The sequence below is a fragment of the Gekko japonicus genome, unplaced genomic scaffold (assembly GCF_001447785.1).
Source record: "Gekko japonicus isolate JY-2015 unplaced genomic scaffold, Gekko_japonicus_V1.1 scaffold1085, whole genome shotgun sequence".
Classification (NCBI taxonomy): domain Eukaryota; kingdom Metazoa; phylum Chordata; class Lepidosauria; order Squamata; family Gekkonidae; genus Gekko; species Gekko japonicus.
This window is the reverse complement of record NW_015159746.1, coordinates 592,300-606,106: the sequence shown is the minus strand read 5'-3', so window position 1 is coordinate 606,106 and position 13,807 is coordinate 592,300. Positions and strand designations below refer to the sequence as shown.

General features: G+C 43.6%; 1 protein-coding gene across 1 annotated transcript in view; it reads right to left on the bottom strand.

The window, feature by feature from the left end:
• Positions 1 to 607: 607 nt before the first annotated feature.
• TEX10 (testis expressed 10) overlaps positions 608 to 13,807 on the bottom strand; it is a 33,849-nt gene continuing 20,649 nt past the window's right edge. The window contains exons 10-16 of the mRNA XM_015405536.1: positions 13,061 to 13,112; positions 9,156 to 9,241; positions 8,145 to 8,278; positions 3,572 to 3,652; positions 2,443 to 2,624; positions 1,522 to 1,732; positions 608 to 809 (exon numbers count right to left, since the gene is read on the bottom strand). Coding sequence (XP_015261022.1) covers positions 696 to 809; positions 1,522 to 1,732; positions 2,443 to 2,624; positions 3,572 to 3,652; positions 8,145 to 8,278; positions 9,156 to 9,241; positions 13,061 to 13,112 — 860 coding nt within the window. The 3' untranslated portion in view covers positions 608 to 695. The remainder of the gene's footprint in view (positions 810 to 1,521; positions 1,733 to 2,442; positions 2,625 to 3,571; positions 3,653 to 8,144; positions 8,279 to 9,155; positions 9,242 to 13,060; positions 13,113 to 13,807) is intronic.

Sequence of the window (13,807 nt, the reverse complement as noted above, 5' to 3'; positions counted from 1 at the left end):
GCCCTTTCCAGGGCAAGCAATTTTGAACCAGTAGCAACTAAGGGTATGGGGTGCTCTTACAGAGGTAAGCTATATGTCACCGACACAGATGAAGCTGCCTTATACCGACCCAGACCACTGTTGTCTCTCATCTAGTTGCGGTCTCAGCTCTCCACACTCTCATCTTTCCCAGCCCTGCTATACTTGGGAGCCTGCCATCTTGTGTGGTGCCTTAAAGCACTGTAGTGAGAGTACCTCTCCGGGTCCACCTCTATGATCTGTAAGGCCCAGATCCGCAAGGAGGCATCTTGCTACTGCTGAAGTGATATGCCTGAGCTGGTATTTACATGCAGGCCAAGTTGAAGTTCTGCTTAATGTGGCAAGGAAAGAAAAAGTTAACCCCTTTATAGGAAAAATATTGAATTATCTACTTTTCTTTTAACATTCTATACGGAGTTGCACAAACGAGCATTTAGATTGTCTTTCTCTTCTGACACCGGGATTGTCCTTTACTGTCTCCTACGGCAATCAGTTGCTTTCAAAAAGCTATGCATTCAGGACCAATTGTTTTTAAATTTCTCTACCAGGGCAATAAAAGTAACTTTTTTGGTACCAAAATGCAAACAGATTTTTAAAAACTTTAATTTGCACATAAAATTGATATTTTGCATCCGTAACAGAAACAAAACACATTCAGTTAAATGCAGACGTTCTCCTTAATATACTGTGTTAATGGCACCAGCTCCCTGGGGATGTGAGGCCAGGCATACGTTGAAATAGTAATGAAGGTCTGTCAGCCACTGCTCTTGGGCATCGCCACTCTTCAGCGCCTGTCAATCAGAACACACTGTGTTATAGCTTGGAGTCTTCAAGCCATGCAGCTGGATGCTCAGTTTTAGAATAAATACTGTTTTTTTCAGCATACTGTAGGAAACAAGCTAAAGTTGTCAAATTAAGGGTTTTTTTCTAGATCATACCAAATGACAGTTAATGTTACTTATGGGTAAAATAACTGAACTGACTTGGAATCAGACTTAACCGCAACAAAAGAGAACCTTTTGTAAAAACAACATGAAAACTTCTGAGACACACACACACACACACACACCCGGAAAAAAAAAAGAGAGCCTGAAATGCTTGGTAGACAGCTTGAGAACTGGCCTTGGTAAAAATGTACCAAGGGCCATCTCATAGGGAAACAAAGACCAGCTTCCAAATGTGGGCACCAGGCTAAGGCAAGGGTCTACTAGCTCGTGCAGTCCCTACAAGACCCAGGAAGAGACCTGAAAAGATCTGCTCTATCCCCCCCCCCCCCCCCCCCCCCAGCTTTTATTTCACAAGAATTCTCTCTGCTGCAGTGGCTTTATTTCTGGTGCTCTTCCCAGTCTACACGTTTCTAGGAGAGAAACTCAGGATAGTTCTCCTTACTCGAAAGTAGCTCTCATTAAAGGACAGGTTGGCAACTTGTGGGCTTGGGCCAGCTGCACAGTCATGCTCACACTGCAGCGAGACTAAAACACGGTGAGAAAAATGGCCTCCTACCACAATATCCTTGACAATCTGTTTCACCAGGAACTCATTGGTCACCATATGACTTCGTAGCTGTCCATGCTGCATTAACAAACGAAGGAGCTGGGCAAGGACAGGTAGTTCTTCCCGACGGACTCTGCCCACTTGAAGACTCTGCAACATTAGCCGCAACACTCGAGGCAGGGCAGTTAGCAGTGAGATACAGGAAGCCCACAGTACATCCCTGCAGGTAGCAGATGAGAGCACAGACACAGCCAGTGAACGGGGGGTGGGGGAGGACCAAGTGTACTCCTTAATTTGCTACAAGTTTTGTGAAAGGACAGGTGAACGATACAGGCTTTGAAGGACAGATTTCTAACAGTTCAATGGATGCAAAGAAGAAAAAACAAAGTTATCACACAAAACGTTACACACTGCCTTGGAATGCCTGGCATTCTATTACTATTATTACTTTTAAAAGCCTGAAGACGAATGCAGAAAAAGTTCAGGAAACACCTGAAATCAGATTACACTTCCTACTATGGAAAAAAGAAACTCCTAAAAGGCATCCCGAATGAAGAAGTAAACACACTTATTTGATTTATCCTTAGCCTATTTTGGGCTCAACGCAATTTAAAAAATGGCACGTTGCCATTCCTGAAAACTCTTCTAAATTATAAAACGCTGGTGAGTTCGAGGACTAGACTACTTAACAGCCAATAGTGTCTTAGAACAAGGACGCTAATAAAATCCAGTATCTTAAGTTTAATTTTTCTGGTTCCTAATGAAACCACAGGCTAAATCCAAAGATTAAGGTGACTGTTTGCGGGGATACAATTGGGTCCACAGTCTATACCCTCCTGCGCAAGCAGCAGTTCTTTGCCAAACATTACTGAAGTGGCTGTTAGAGATGCAGATGTTTTCAGAGTTAAGTGCCAACATTAAAAAGCTTACCTCTTCTGAAGGTGTTCTTCATCTTCTCTCTCTATCGTTAAAAGGAGGAAAAGGAGGCTGCAGCACAGAGAAGCCAGGAACTTGGAGAGATTTTCATTAAGGAGGCAGGCTTGATCCAAGAGCTTACTAATGGCACACAAAACAGATCCAGCCGTGCTGTCAGGTATTACAGTCAGCCCTGCCTAGGAGAGAAAACAAATTCATTACCTTTCACATAGCCTCTTGCAGCTGTCCAAGAGGACAATTCCAGCAATAACTCCCACTTGCCCTTCAAGCAGTTACATTTTTTCCAATATAAAATCTGCCCGCCCTTCCTAGTGGAAGTTGAGTTGCATCGATCTCATGAACTGACACCTACTTAAATCACCAATAGTGAAGTACCCGGTGCAGCACATGAAGCTCAAGACACACCGTGAGAATGTGGCAGAGAAATATGGTTGCAGGAATAAGGCACACTGCAGCATTGGATGTCTTGGGAGCAGTGTTCTCTCTCAGCTGAGTGTGAGCTAGCTCCCAGTTTTTTAGCTTCCGGCTCACACATCTTTGTCTTCGCTCAGGAAGGAGGGCTCCAGAGCAAACTAATTTATGCAGTAGCCAAATTGCTCGCTCACAACTTTCATGCCTGTAGCTCACAAAGTATAAGTTTTGCTCACAAGACTCCACAGCTTAGAGGGAGCATTGCTTGGGAGCCAGGTTTACATGCATAACAGAGGCACTGGCCATCTGTAGGCTAAAGAGTAAGAATGAGGAATCACAATTTTAAACTATACAGCAAATGGTATGGCCTTATAGCCACACTGCTTCATACAGGAGAGATCAATGAATACTGGTGGCCAAGGTGACACTACTACTGCTTTCACTTTTAACTTGGCAGGTGCAGCTCACTGGTTTTACGATCGTCAAGATAACATGAACATTTCTGCAACAGCTTATAAGGTGAAAAACTATGTCCTATGAATTGATACCGGTTCTGATCACTTAGAAGTCTGCAATTCAAACTCACAAGCCCCGCCAAAGGCAGCAAACATATTCATCCACACCAGACTTCTACTACCACAGTGAATAACTGGCTTCAAATGAAAATACAGGAACAGATTGAACATGGAATACGTTTAAAAATACTACCTACCAGGTACTTACAAATGCCACTTTGGACAATATCTATACACTGGCTTCGAGAAGGTATAGCAGACAGGCACTGGCTCACCATCTGTTACAATAACAAGAACAAAAAAGCATGCAAAGATGTATTTGTTTACTATGCATACGTAGTAGGTCTCTACTTGAAATTTCAATTCAAACACACTGCTGTCTATTAATCCATCATCAGAACACAAAAAATAGATGATTCACTTCCAGACGTTGTTGCACGAACAGCCTATTCAGCCTACTTCTGTTGTCCCCTCTATAAGCCCTGAATTTGATTTCTTGCTGTAATGACATAAGGCAATATGCATGGAGGGGGGAGTGGGTTCAGCATTCAGCCTAATCAACATAGAACTTATGCGATCAGGACTGCTGCTTTTTGAGGGTTCCTAATGACAGGGGGTGAACAAGCACAGACCCAGTCTGTGCTGGTGTTGGGCTGAACGTCGGGGGAGTGGTTAAGCTAAGAAGCACATAATGCCCATTCCCCACCAGGTTTATTATCTGTTTGTCATGTCACACTAAGTTGCAGCAACCTGAACAAATTCGGGGCATTGTGAATCACGAGAAGGTAGCTTCAGTTATACTTCCTTACCACACTTTAATTTGAAGTTTTCAAAGGAAGACAATAAAAAAGGTAATTTTAAAAAATCTTAAAGTATTTGGCTACTGCACACTGCGGGAGAACAGACAAACAAGAAAGTAAAATGACAGCATTCTTTAGAAGCCTTATCTGGTAACCTGGCAAGTCAGCAAACCCGTGTTGACATGAGCCCTCCAGGGACAAAAAGCTGACTGCAGCAAGAACAAATTGCTCCCAGGCTGTGGTCAATATTGAGGCTACAGATCCAATGCTAATAAACATTTCCTGCTTGAAATGGAGAACAAGCTCCACCTTCTACATTATCAAACTGAAAATCATGCCGACACTTATATTTACACATCTTATTAGTTTCATTTTTTTAAAAAACACACAATTTCCTAGGATTTATTCTTAGAACATTATGGTATGTACTAAACAAGAAATGATGATGACATAGAGCCAGGTGTCCTTTCAGGAATGGTTGCACCTGTGCACAAAATCTTTTTCTTCTACCCATGTATGGAAGTTTAACCAGAAGGGAAGGTGGGTATGGCTGTCAGTCCAACTGCTAATTCAATTTCTTTTCTCAGATCACTTAGTGTCTGAAACACATTTGCAGACAGAAGCCTCCTAGGAAACACATATTCCTATTGCTGTCACCCCAGAACAGAACTGAGGTCACCCACAACATAAAATCATAAAACAAAATATACCACTTAACATAACTCAATAGCAGCCAATCAAAATCAGTCAAAAATAAAACTAAAATGATCATCTGGCAAAAACAAAAGACAACTAACCACAAACCAGCAATGAAAACAGCAATAAGGTCAGTATAAGATTATCAAAACAAGCAGGGGGCCTGCAAGGATTGGGGGGGTGTGTGTTTGACCACCACCCCAGTTAATCTCCCACTGCCTGCCCCTTTCCTCCCCTTTGTAGCCCTCACAGCTTCTCCCCTCTCCTTGCTTCTATCCTTCACACACCTTTCTTTATTTCTCTCATCTCCCACTGTCCCTCCAGTCCTTCCCTCCCATAGTCAGGATGAAATAGCAACTCCACTAAAAGCCTAGCCATATAAAAATATCCCACCAACTAAAAGTTTAACGAATAGACACAAGGTGGCCTTCTAGGCAGGGGAAGCATTCCATAGGTGGGGTGCCACCCACTGGGGGGGGGAGAACCTGTCTCTGCGGGTGCCACATGCACTGTTATTCTAGGCAGGGGCACATGCAGCATGGCTTGGGATGAAAATCTTAACTAGTGGACAGTCCTGTTTTTTTCTAATGGCCAGGAGAATGGAGGGAAATTTGGGGCCACGTGTGTTTATATCACAGAATTACAGGCCAGCAACGACTGAGAGCAAATCACAGCAGCACCCTACTCTCCAAATACAAAAGCTCCAGGGCAGGCGAGGGGGAACGAATATACGTATGCATAACAGTGTGACTGAACATTTTCTATAGTGAACAAGTAGGGAAACTTGAATATAGCCCCCTAGACTAAAAACAGAATTGCCATCCTTCTGCCCAAACATCAAAATATTAATTCCACTAAAAATTATGGAAAAGCACTCCAAGTGAATTCCTTAATTGTAACTTCCACATACCATCCTACCAATTTGCACTGTTTTGCCTCAAAGTGCAACCCTATTCCCCACTGCCTTGAGTAATACGGATTTGCAAGGTGGCTTTTATGATTTCCCCCTTTTAATCCTGAACTTTTTCAAATGTTATCCTTGTTCTTTTTGGCACTGGGTCACTGAATCAGGAGTGTTTTTCCTTCTACATCTCATGAGTTTAGCCCTCTCATGTCAAAGCAGCTTTTAACAACCATTCAAACCACTGGTAATTCTGCCCTGTCAAACCTATTTATGTCACAAAAGATTCTGCTCCTGGCATGAGAATACACTGAGAAACTGAAGTGCTTCAGAGGGTTCTGGCTTGCTTGCAACCCAGCCCACATTACCTGTGCCGTCATCTGAAAGCAAAATCGGTTTGACTAAGAAAGAATATACCAAGCACAGCTGGCACTACTACGTCAAAGGGATTCAGCCTTACACCAATACAGTCTTCCTACACCTGGCTCGCAATGCCAGAAATGAACCGTCCTAAGAGTTCCTGAAAAATACTACAGTCAACCCATTTGGCTCATGTCCATTTTTTGGCTATGTTACTTGGCAAGCCAGTTTTGGAATCACACATGTGCCATTTCTCAGGAAGCAAAGGTTCAAATCAAGCCGTGGTAAGATCAAGCCCTTGATCTATTTGTGCAGGATGTTAATACCCATCCTCAACCTCCTCTTTTATAGGAGAACAATATGTGTTTTTTACCTTGCTGCTGCTAGACATATTCCTGAAGTACTGCTTCAGGATGCCAGTCCAATGTTACCACAAGAGGGACACATTATGAACAAAACCCAGCAGCAGAAGCACTGGGTTCGGGGCCTTAGACAACAGAAAAATCTCTTGCCTTAGTAAGGCAGTCAGGAAAGGGTTAACTACTCCGGCTCAGAAAACAGGGCTAGTAACCATGAGGAGGGGCCCTAACTAATTTTGGACATCAGTAATCAACTAGAACACTTCCTCAAAATATTTAAGCCCACCTTTCCCTTGACCAACAGCAAGACCATACAAAATCACATGATTAAAAACAGCGAAACATAAAATAAACTTAAATCAACATTTGAAACCATTGCTTTAAGACACGTCTATCTGTTTCCAGTAGCCTAGACTCAGACTGCTCCAAATTTTCTTTGCTACAGCAGTGCTGGAGGGTAGAACCCTTCTGGACCTCATCTAGGAGGCTGTTCCACAGGCACGAAGAAGACGCTAAAAAAGCCCAAGCCTAGATGGTTACAGAGTTTGCTGAAGACTGCCAAGAGCTGCTACTAGGAAGAATGAAGATGCCATCACACAGGAGCATGTTGGAAGAGGCAATTCTTCAGACATGTGACCCCAGGTCATGAAGAGCTTTAAAGGACAGCATCAGTAGCGAGAACTGGCCCCAAACCCCAGTTGTCAGCCAGTGAAGGTTAAGGTACTCCCAACAGCCTTTTAACGGACAGGCTGACATATATTTGCACCAACTGAATTGCCCAGATTTCATTCAAAGACAGCCCCATATTAAGCACATTACAGTGCTCTATCCTGGAAGCACAGATCACTATGGCCAAATATATGAACTATCACTAACCACTGAAGAGCTGGAACTAGAAGAAGTCAAAAGCGACAGACAGTGTCTCCAGAAATCAAAGCACCGTCATCGTAGAGTGGCAAAAAGAGAAAAGCAACCTTTCTTCCTAAGGTTTGAGAAAACCACCTCATACATAAGCCCAGCTTCACTTTCTCCCCCAGCTGGTAAAGCCAGGAGGAAAAAGGCAAATACATGCTAAGGAGAAAGCCACCGGAGAGGAAATTTTGCACCTTTCATTAAAATCACAACATTCCTCACTGCAACAGGCTTAGCTAAGCAAAGTAAATTCCCCCTCTGCTGATTTTCAAAGAGAAGAGGTCTTGCTGCATAGCAATGCAGACGAAACACCAGGACATTTCCAGCTCAAATCAGTACGAACCCATCATTCCTTGCCAGGTTCCTAGGCGATGGACAGAAACTGATGACCAGCAAGCCTTTCAATTCACCCTTATAACGCAAAGGTTGCTAAGGCCAACAGGCCTTGCAGGAAGAAGCAAAAGCAATTACTTGGGCAGTGCCGTCAATGGCTGTCGCCCAGGAACCACTTACTCTGATGTTGTCCTTAGGCTTCAGTCAGACTGCCCTGAAATAAACGATTTGTCAGCTGCAGCCAATATTAGCATCCCCTTATTCTAGCCGCCCTGCTAATTCTGCTTAGAATTTTATTCTAAACAAACATTTCTCACCCTTGGAAAGTCTGCAAAAGCCTATCCTAAAAAAAAAAAAGGAAGGAAGGAAGGAAATGAACAGCAGTACTTCTCAGCATGGATGACATTACCTCTGTCACAGCCCAGTGATACAAAAACTGATCCAGATCTGTCAGGTACAGCTGGACAGGAGACAGTTGTGTTTGGCTGATGTGGGGTCTTCCTCTAATGCTCTGCAGGCTTGTCAGTTCTTCTTTGGAAAAGCCTGGGGGAAAGAAATTGCCGAAAATTTGACTCAAACCCCCAAAACGAACCACAGTTCCATTATTTTGCCTACAGCAGAAATATACTAGAGGCTCATAAGGACATTCTTACACTTCGTGTAAGTATAAAACACCAGTCAAAGCAAGACTCTTCTTACATGATCAGGAAAGTATTTTCAACAGCCTCCTTTTACAAGTGCCTAAGTCACACCAATTGCAAGGGGAGGCCTATGCACATGCTTAACTATCCCAAAATGGGACATAAAACTAGGGATGGGCACAAACCAACTCACACTTGGGCCAGTTCGGAGCCCGTGAACTGACATTTGGAGAAGGTGCCTTCCCTGATTCACTGAACTTTTGTCCAGTTTGGTTGTTCAGGGCCATTTAAACCTAACAGCTGAGCGGCATGGGGTTCGCCTATCAGCTGCTAGGTTTAAATGACTGCAAGCCATTTAAACCTAACAGTGGGGTGGGTCCACTCGTCAGCTGTTAGGTTTAAACCCTTCCTGAGCAGTCCATCTTGTTTCTTTGAAGGCTGTTGGGCGGCGGTCAGAAGGAACTGGCGGGATCTGCGTGCCCCTCCTTGGTCATGCGCAGTGGAGCCGGCGCGTGACCTGGGAGAGGCGCGAAAATCCCTTTTGCTAGCTACCGGTACCGAGAAGGTCAGCGCAGGCGCAGTATATTCCCAAGGGTGTGATGCACAGAGACCACGAAGAAGATCATCCAGTTTAGAACCGTAATGTGAAAGGGGCCTGTTGCTACTCACACTTTGCACTCCTTTTTAATCATCTTGTAGTTATTTTCTTCAAATGCAACCTAACAGTATTATTATGCGGAAAGCAAATTCCATTCCTTTACTACTTTCACAAGAGTTACCTGTAAGGGTTGAAAACAAGAAGCTGAAGTAGTCCACCTCAGTCACAGAGCTTTGCAGTGGATATTTCCCTCCCACAAAAGGCGATCTATGAGCAAGGGGGACAGAAGATTACATTCATCATTTAGGCCCAAGCTATACACAGCGGCGGTAGATTTAAACGCAAATAACTCCTAATCATACGTAACATGAGGTTTGAATTTACATAGACGGGGGGGATGCGACACCGCTCCCTCCCACCAGCCATGCTGTTCCCTTGACATTATTTTTCCCCTCAGAGTCAGAAACCAGAAGTGAGAGAGACGGAGAGAAAAATACCAGGAAGGCAGGCTCACAGAGACGGTTCTTTAGATCAGATCCCTGCTCTTGCTTTCTGCAGAACTGAGGCACGTCAAGACACCACGTCATGCACCTGAGGCCTCAGTCTAGCCTTCACATTAATATATGCTTCTACAAACCAACAACTGGCATACATATTGGAGACCTGCTGCAGAGAACAAGTGAAGGATTGGAGAGAAAAAATCAAGCAGAAGCTGAAGTAAGGGGTTGAAAAAGTGTTGGCAGACTCAAAAGACTGAGAAATGTGCCTCCTTAATCATGGGGGGGGGGGGTGGGGGGGGGGGAGTGGCCTTGCAGATTGCTATGCCTTGGAAGACTATAAGCCAATTCACTTCCAATTTCTTCCTCCACAGGAACACTTTGTCATGGGGTGGCTCATTTTAACACAGTATCTGAACATGCAGTAAAAAGAAACAGCAATCTTATTCACTGTTTTTGGGCTGCCAGGTAGTGCCTGACCACCAGAGGGAGGGTTGTGAGTGGGGATATAGAGGAGCCATTATGCTGACTGCAGCACCACAGAGTTTCTGGTGACTCCTAGAGCTACCTATGTCGTGCCCTTTAAAAAAAACAACAGAACATATTGCTACACACAATTATTTTGTTTTTAATTTTTCTCCTGCTGCTGCAACTGGAGCAGGAGCTCCCCACCACCAAGGGAATGGGGCCTCTAATTCACTTCCAGCAACTATAGCTCAGGAAAATACATTCTGTATAAACCATACAAGTCACATCTCTAAGAGGAAAATAGGAGAAAGCTGGCGGTAGATAAATATTATTCTTTTTTTCACAATACTTTTGATTTGGGCACTACAGCAACATACAAAAGATATTCTCAGTAGTGGTCAGGGAATACCCCAAGTGCAACGACAGTTTGGGGTCATAGCGACTTTTTTAAAAGAGTGATTTTTTCCTACAGGACAGCCATGCCTTTCCTTCTTCGGTGTCTCTTGCACAGTTGCTTTCTCCAGCTTGTACAGTCCTGGCAATGTTCCAAGCTGCAAGTATTGCTAAGAAAGATTCTTTTATGCTGGCAGACTAGTTCATTTAGACCCTTTTTTATTTCATTTCAGATGGTTCACCAATTTCAGAAATGCAGCTATAACCAACTAATATCTAGGAGGAATTAGATGGGATTTGAAAGAAATACACACCAGTTGTACGGGAAAACAATTTGGCTCTAACCACAGTAATTTTTTTTCTTATTTGTTACAAACAGACTGAAAACCTAAATTGGAAAAGCGTCCAAGACGTAAACAGGCAAAGGATGTTTATTTAAATATAAACCTTCCAATCTTTAATACTGTCTTCATGCAAATCTGTTTTTGAAATACAAATGAGGGGTATGTACTTGAGCCTCCCTCTGAGTTAGCCTTCTCTACGCCAGTACTGCGCATTCCTGGATAAACCCTGAACATCTGAGCTTCCATTCTGAGTAACTTCCTGAGCCTTACAATTGGAAAGAAAAGCCTGGAGTCATACTGGTAGTGTACAGAAGGGCTCAAAGAGATAACAAGGGAGCTCAAAGTCTGTTCCGCAGCTGTTACGGCACCTCAGCCTGCAGGCGCCACGTCCTAATATGCTAAAAATTATGGTCTGCAAATAAGATGCTGCCCAGGACCCTATAATTCATCTCCAAGTACCATAGGTTGTGTCAGAACAGAACAGGACATTTATTTATTTATTTAAATTTGTACCCCGCCCTCCTCGCCATGGCAGGCTTAGGGCGGCTCACATAATAAAAGCGGTTTATGGTTTGCTAATCCTTTTCAGAGAAACACTTCAAGATGTTCTATCAGTTGAATGACATACATTGCTGGAATTTAAGGTATGTTATCATGTTCAGATGAGGTATAACGCATGGATTTTGCTGACTGCACTCTGAAATTTTTCCATAAGTATTATGACCAGTGAAGCTTCATTAAAAAGAGTTCAGCAATATAACAATCACTTTCAAAATATCCAAAGTATGGCCACTCCTAGATCTAGACTAGAAATTAAGTACATAGTTCCCAATCATCAGCTGTGAGCTGGAATCTACCCTATTCATGCAGTTACATGGCATTTGCAGAATATTCAAGTTTGAAACATTGTAAATCTAATACTCAGCATTAAACAGCAACCCCAGAACTTTTAAAGTTACAGTCCAAGCTGACAAAACACTAGACAACTCAAGTTCACAAGCTGAGACTTCACACTTCCTAAATTTAATTCTAAATTAGTACTTTATCCAGAGAGTGGCAAGAAGTCCTATTGAGAAATAATAGCTATCTAACAGGAGACAGGATCAATTATGCTGCTGTGCTGAGTCTTATTTAGATGACCTGAGAAGCCTGACCAAGTCTGAAAGAGGATACTTGGAATGAGAGAAGTGCAAAAATGCCTCCCCCACCCCCATTCGCCACCAGCACAACAAACCATTCACGGGGAAGAGACACAGCGCCACCTAGTGACACCACTGACTCCCATAAAACAAAACCAGATCTGGAAATTGTGCCTACATCGGAGGGTCCTCAGCCAGAGAGGGTTAGTTCCATTCCATACAAGCTGCTACAAATTTCAGACTGGATCACTAAAAGCTAAACGTTCACAGTTGTATGTTTACTTGGTGTAACAGCCAACGTACAATTCTGCACACTTCAACCTGTCTAGTCAAGGACAGCAGTTCAGCCTCCTCCACCAATCAGTTTTTCTGCACAGTTTTTGAGGAGCAGTGTGGCAGCAGCAGTTAGTCAATTTAATCTGGAGGAAAAGTACAATAACCAAAACCAGTTAAGGTGTTGATATTTATGCCTGAGGTGAAGTACATCAGCGGTACCAGTGGAGTGGAGGCAGCGCCCAGCTGACCCACATCCCAGGTTACTAGACCTTAATGAGGAGCTTACCGTTCCAGCATTATTTTACTAACCACATGAGAAATAAAAACACCTTTCTCTGCCTGTCACCCCCTAAAGCTTGTACAGGTATTCCAGGATAGGCCTTCCGGAAACTAAGCCATCTTCTTCTGGTTCTTTGCTTTGAAGAATAGTGCTTAAAGAACCACAGGCTTTTCCTGGCCGCTGCACTTCAATTTACCTTCACATCACAGCCATGACCAAGACGATACCAATTTTATAAAAACAAAAGATGAACTGTACATACAAATTAAACCAGTGATCATGAAAAAAAGAATCCCAAATATCAGCGAAGTCTAACTGCAGGGGCAAAGGGCAAACAAAAAGTGAGTGCTAAAGGCTGATCCTTCCTTCCCCCCGCCACCTCCCCCCAGATCTAACACAACCAGCCTTCTGCGTTCTAGTTAGAAGGTGTCACCCTTCTAAAGCCATGAGTTTTTCTTCACTATCAGGCCAGCAAAGTGCTCCCTCCTCTTTCAGCTACAATTGCTTTACTGCCCCAAATCTGGCTCCCAACAAAATAATTAATCTCTGCATTTTAACTGTTGGAAAACTTTTAGCCTTCTGATTCCAGGAGATACCAAGGGAACAGGGCAGCCTGCTTGACTATCTTTGATACTACACAAAAGGTTCTTTTGCCTCATTGGCTCCTAATTACCAAACTACCAACTCACAAAAAGCTTCCTTTAAGCACCAGAGTGCAAACTAGTTTTTTCTTTCCCCAGTCTACAAGACACAAGTTACCAATGAGTGAGATGCCATTATGACTGCACACCAACCACCACCATCTTCTCACTGGACAAGTGGGTCAATTCTGTGCATGTATGAGCCGAAACACCTGCCTCTGCAGGCCCCCCTCTCGCTTGCTATTCACAACATACAGTCCCAGGCTTCTACCTAAAAAACAGGGAGCAGCGCTGCCTGCAAGGCACCAACCAAGCACTATTATGGTCAAGTGAAGCGGCATGCCTTCCTCGGCACTCAGACGACAGGTCACCCCCAGCCTTGTAGCCAGGATTTTTTTGGGGGTGGACGCTAATTAAATTAAATTATTAAAGCCTCCTTTTTACTTGCAGGGAGAGGGGGGATGCACCACAATCAAATAAGCCCTCCCCACCCTCCTTGAAGGGCAGCCTGGATGCACAAGAGGCTCCCCCCCGCCCAGTCAGCCCCACTTTGTGCCTCAAAAGCAACCTTGTGGGGAGTGAAGTCACAGTGCACTCTGGGCCTCAGCCAGCCCCACCTCATCGAGATGCTGGCTCTTACCAGCTCGGCAAGCTGCAATCAATCAATCTAATTTATTGTGGCAGGAGCCAGTAAAACAGTACAATTCTGATATCAAAGGGATTAAAACAGTAATAACCTGGGAATAATATAAAACATTAACAGGAGAGAGTTAATAACATTAGTAAAGTAAAATA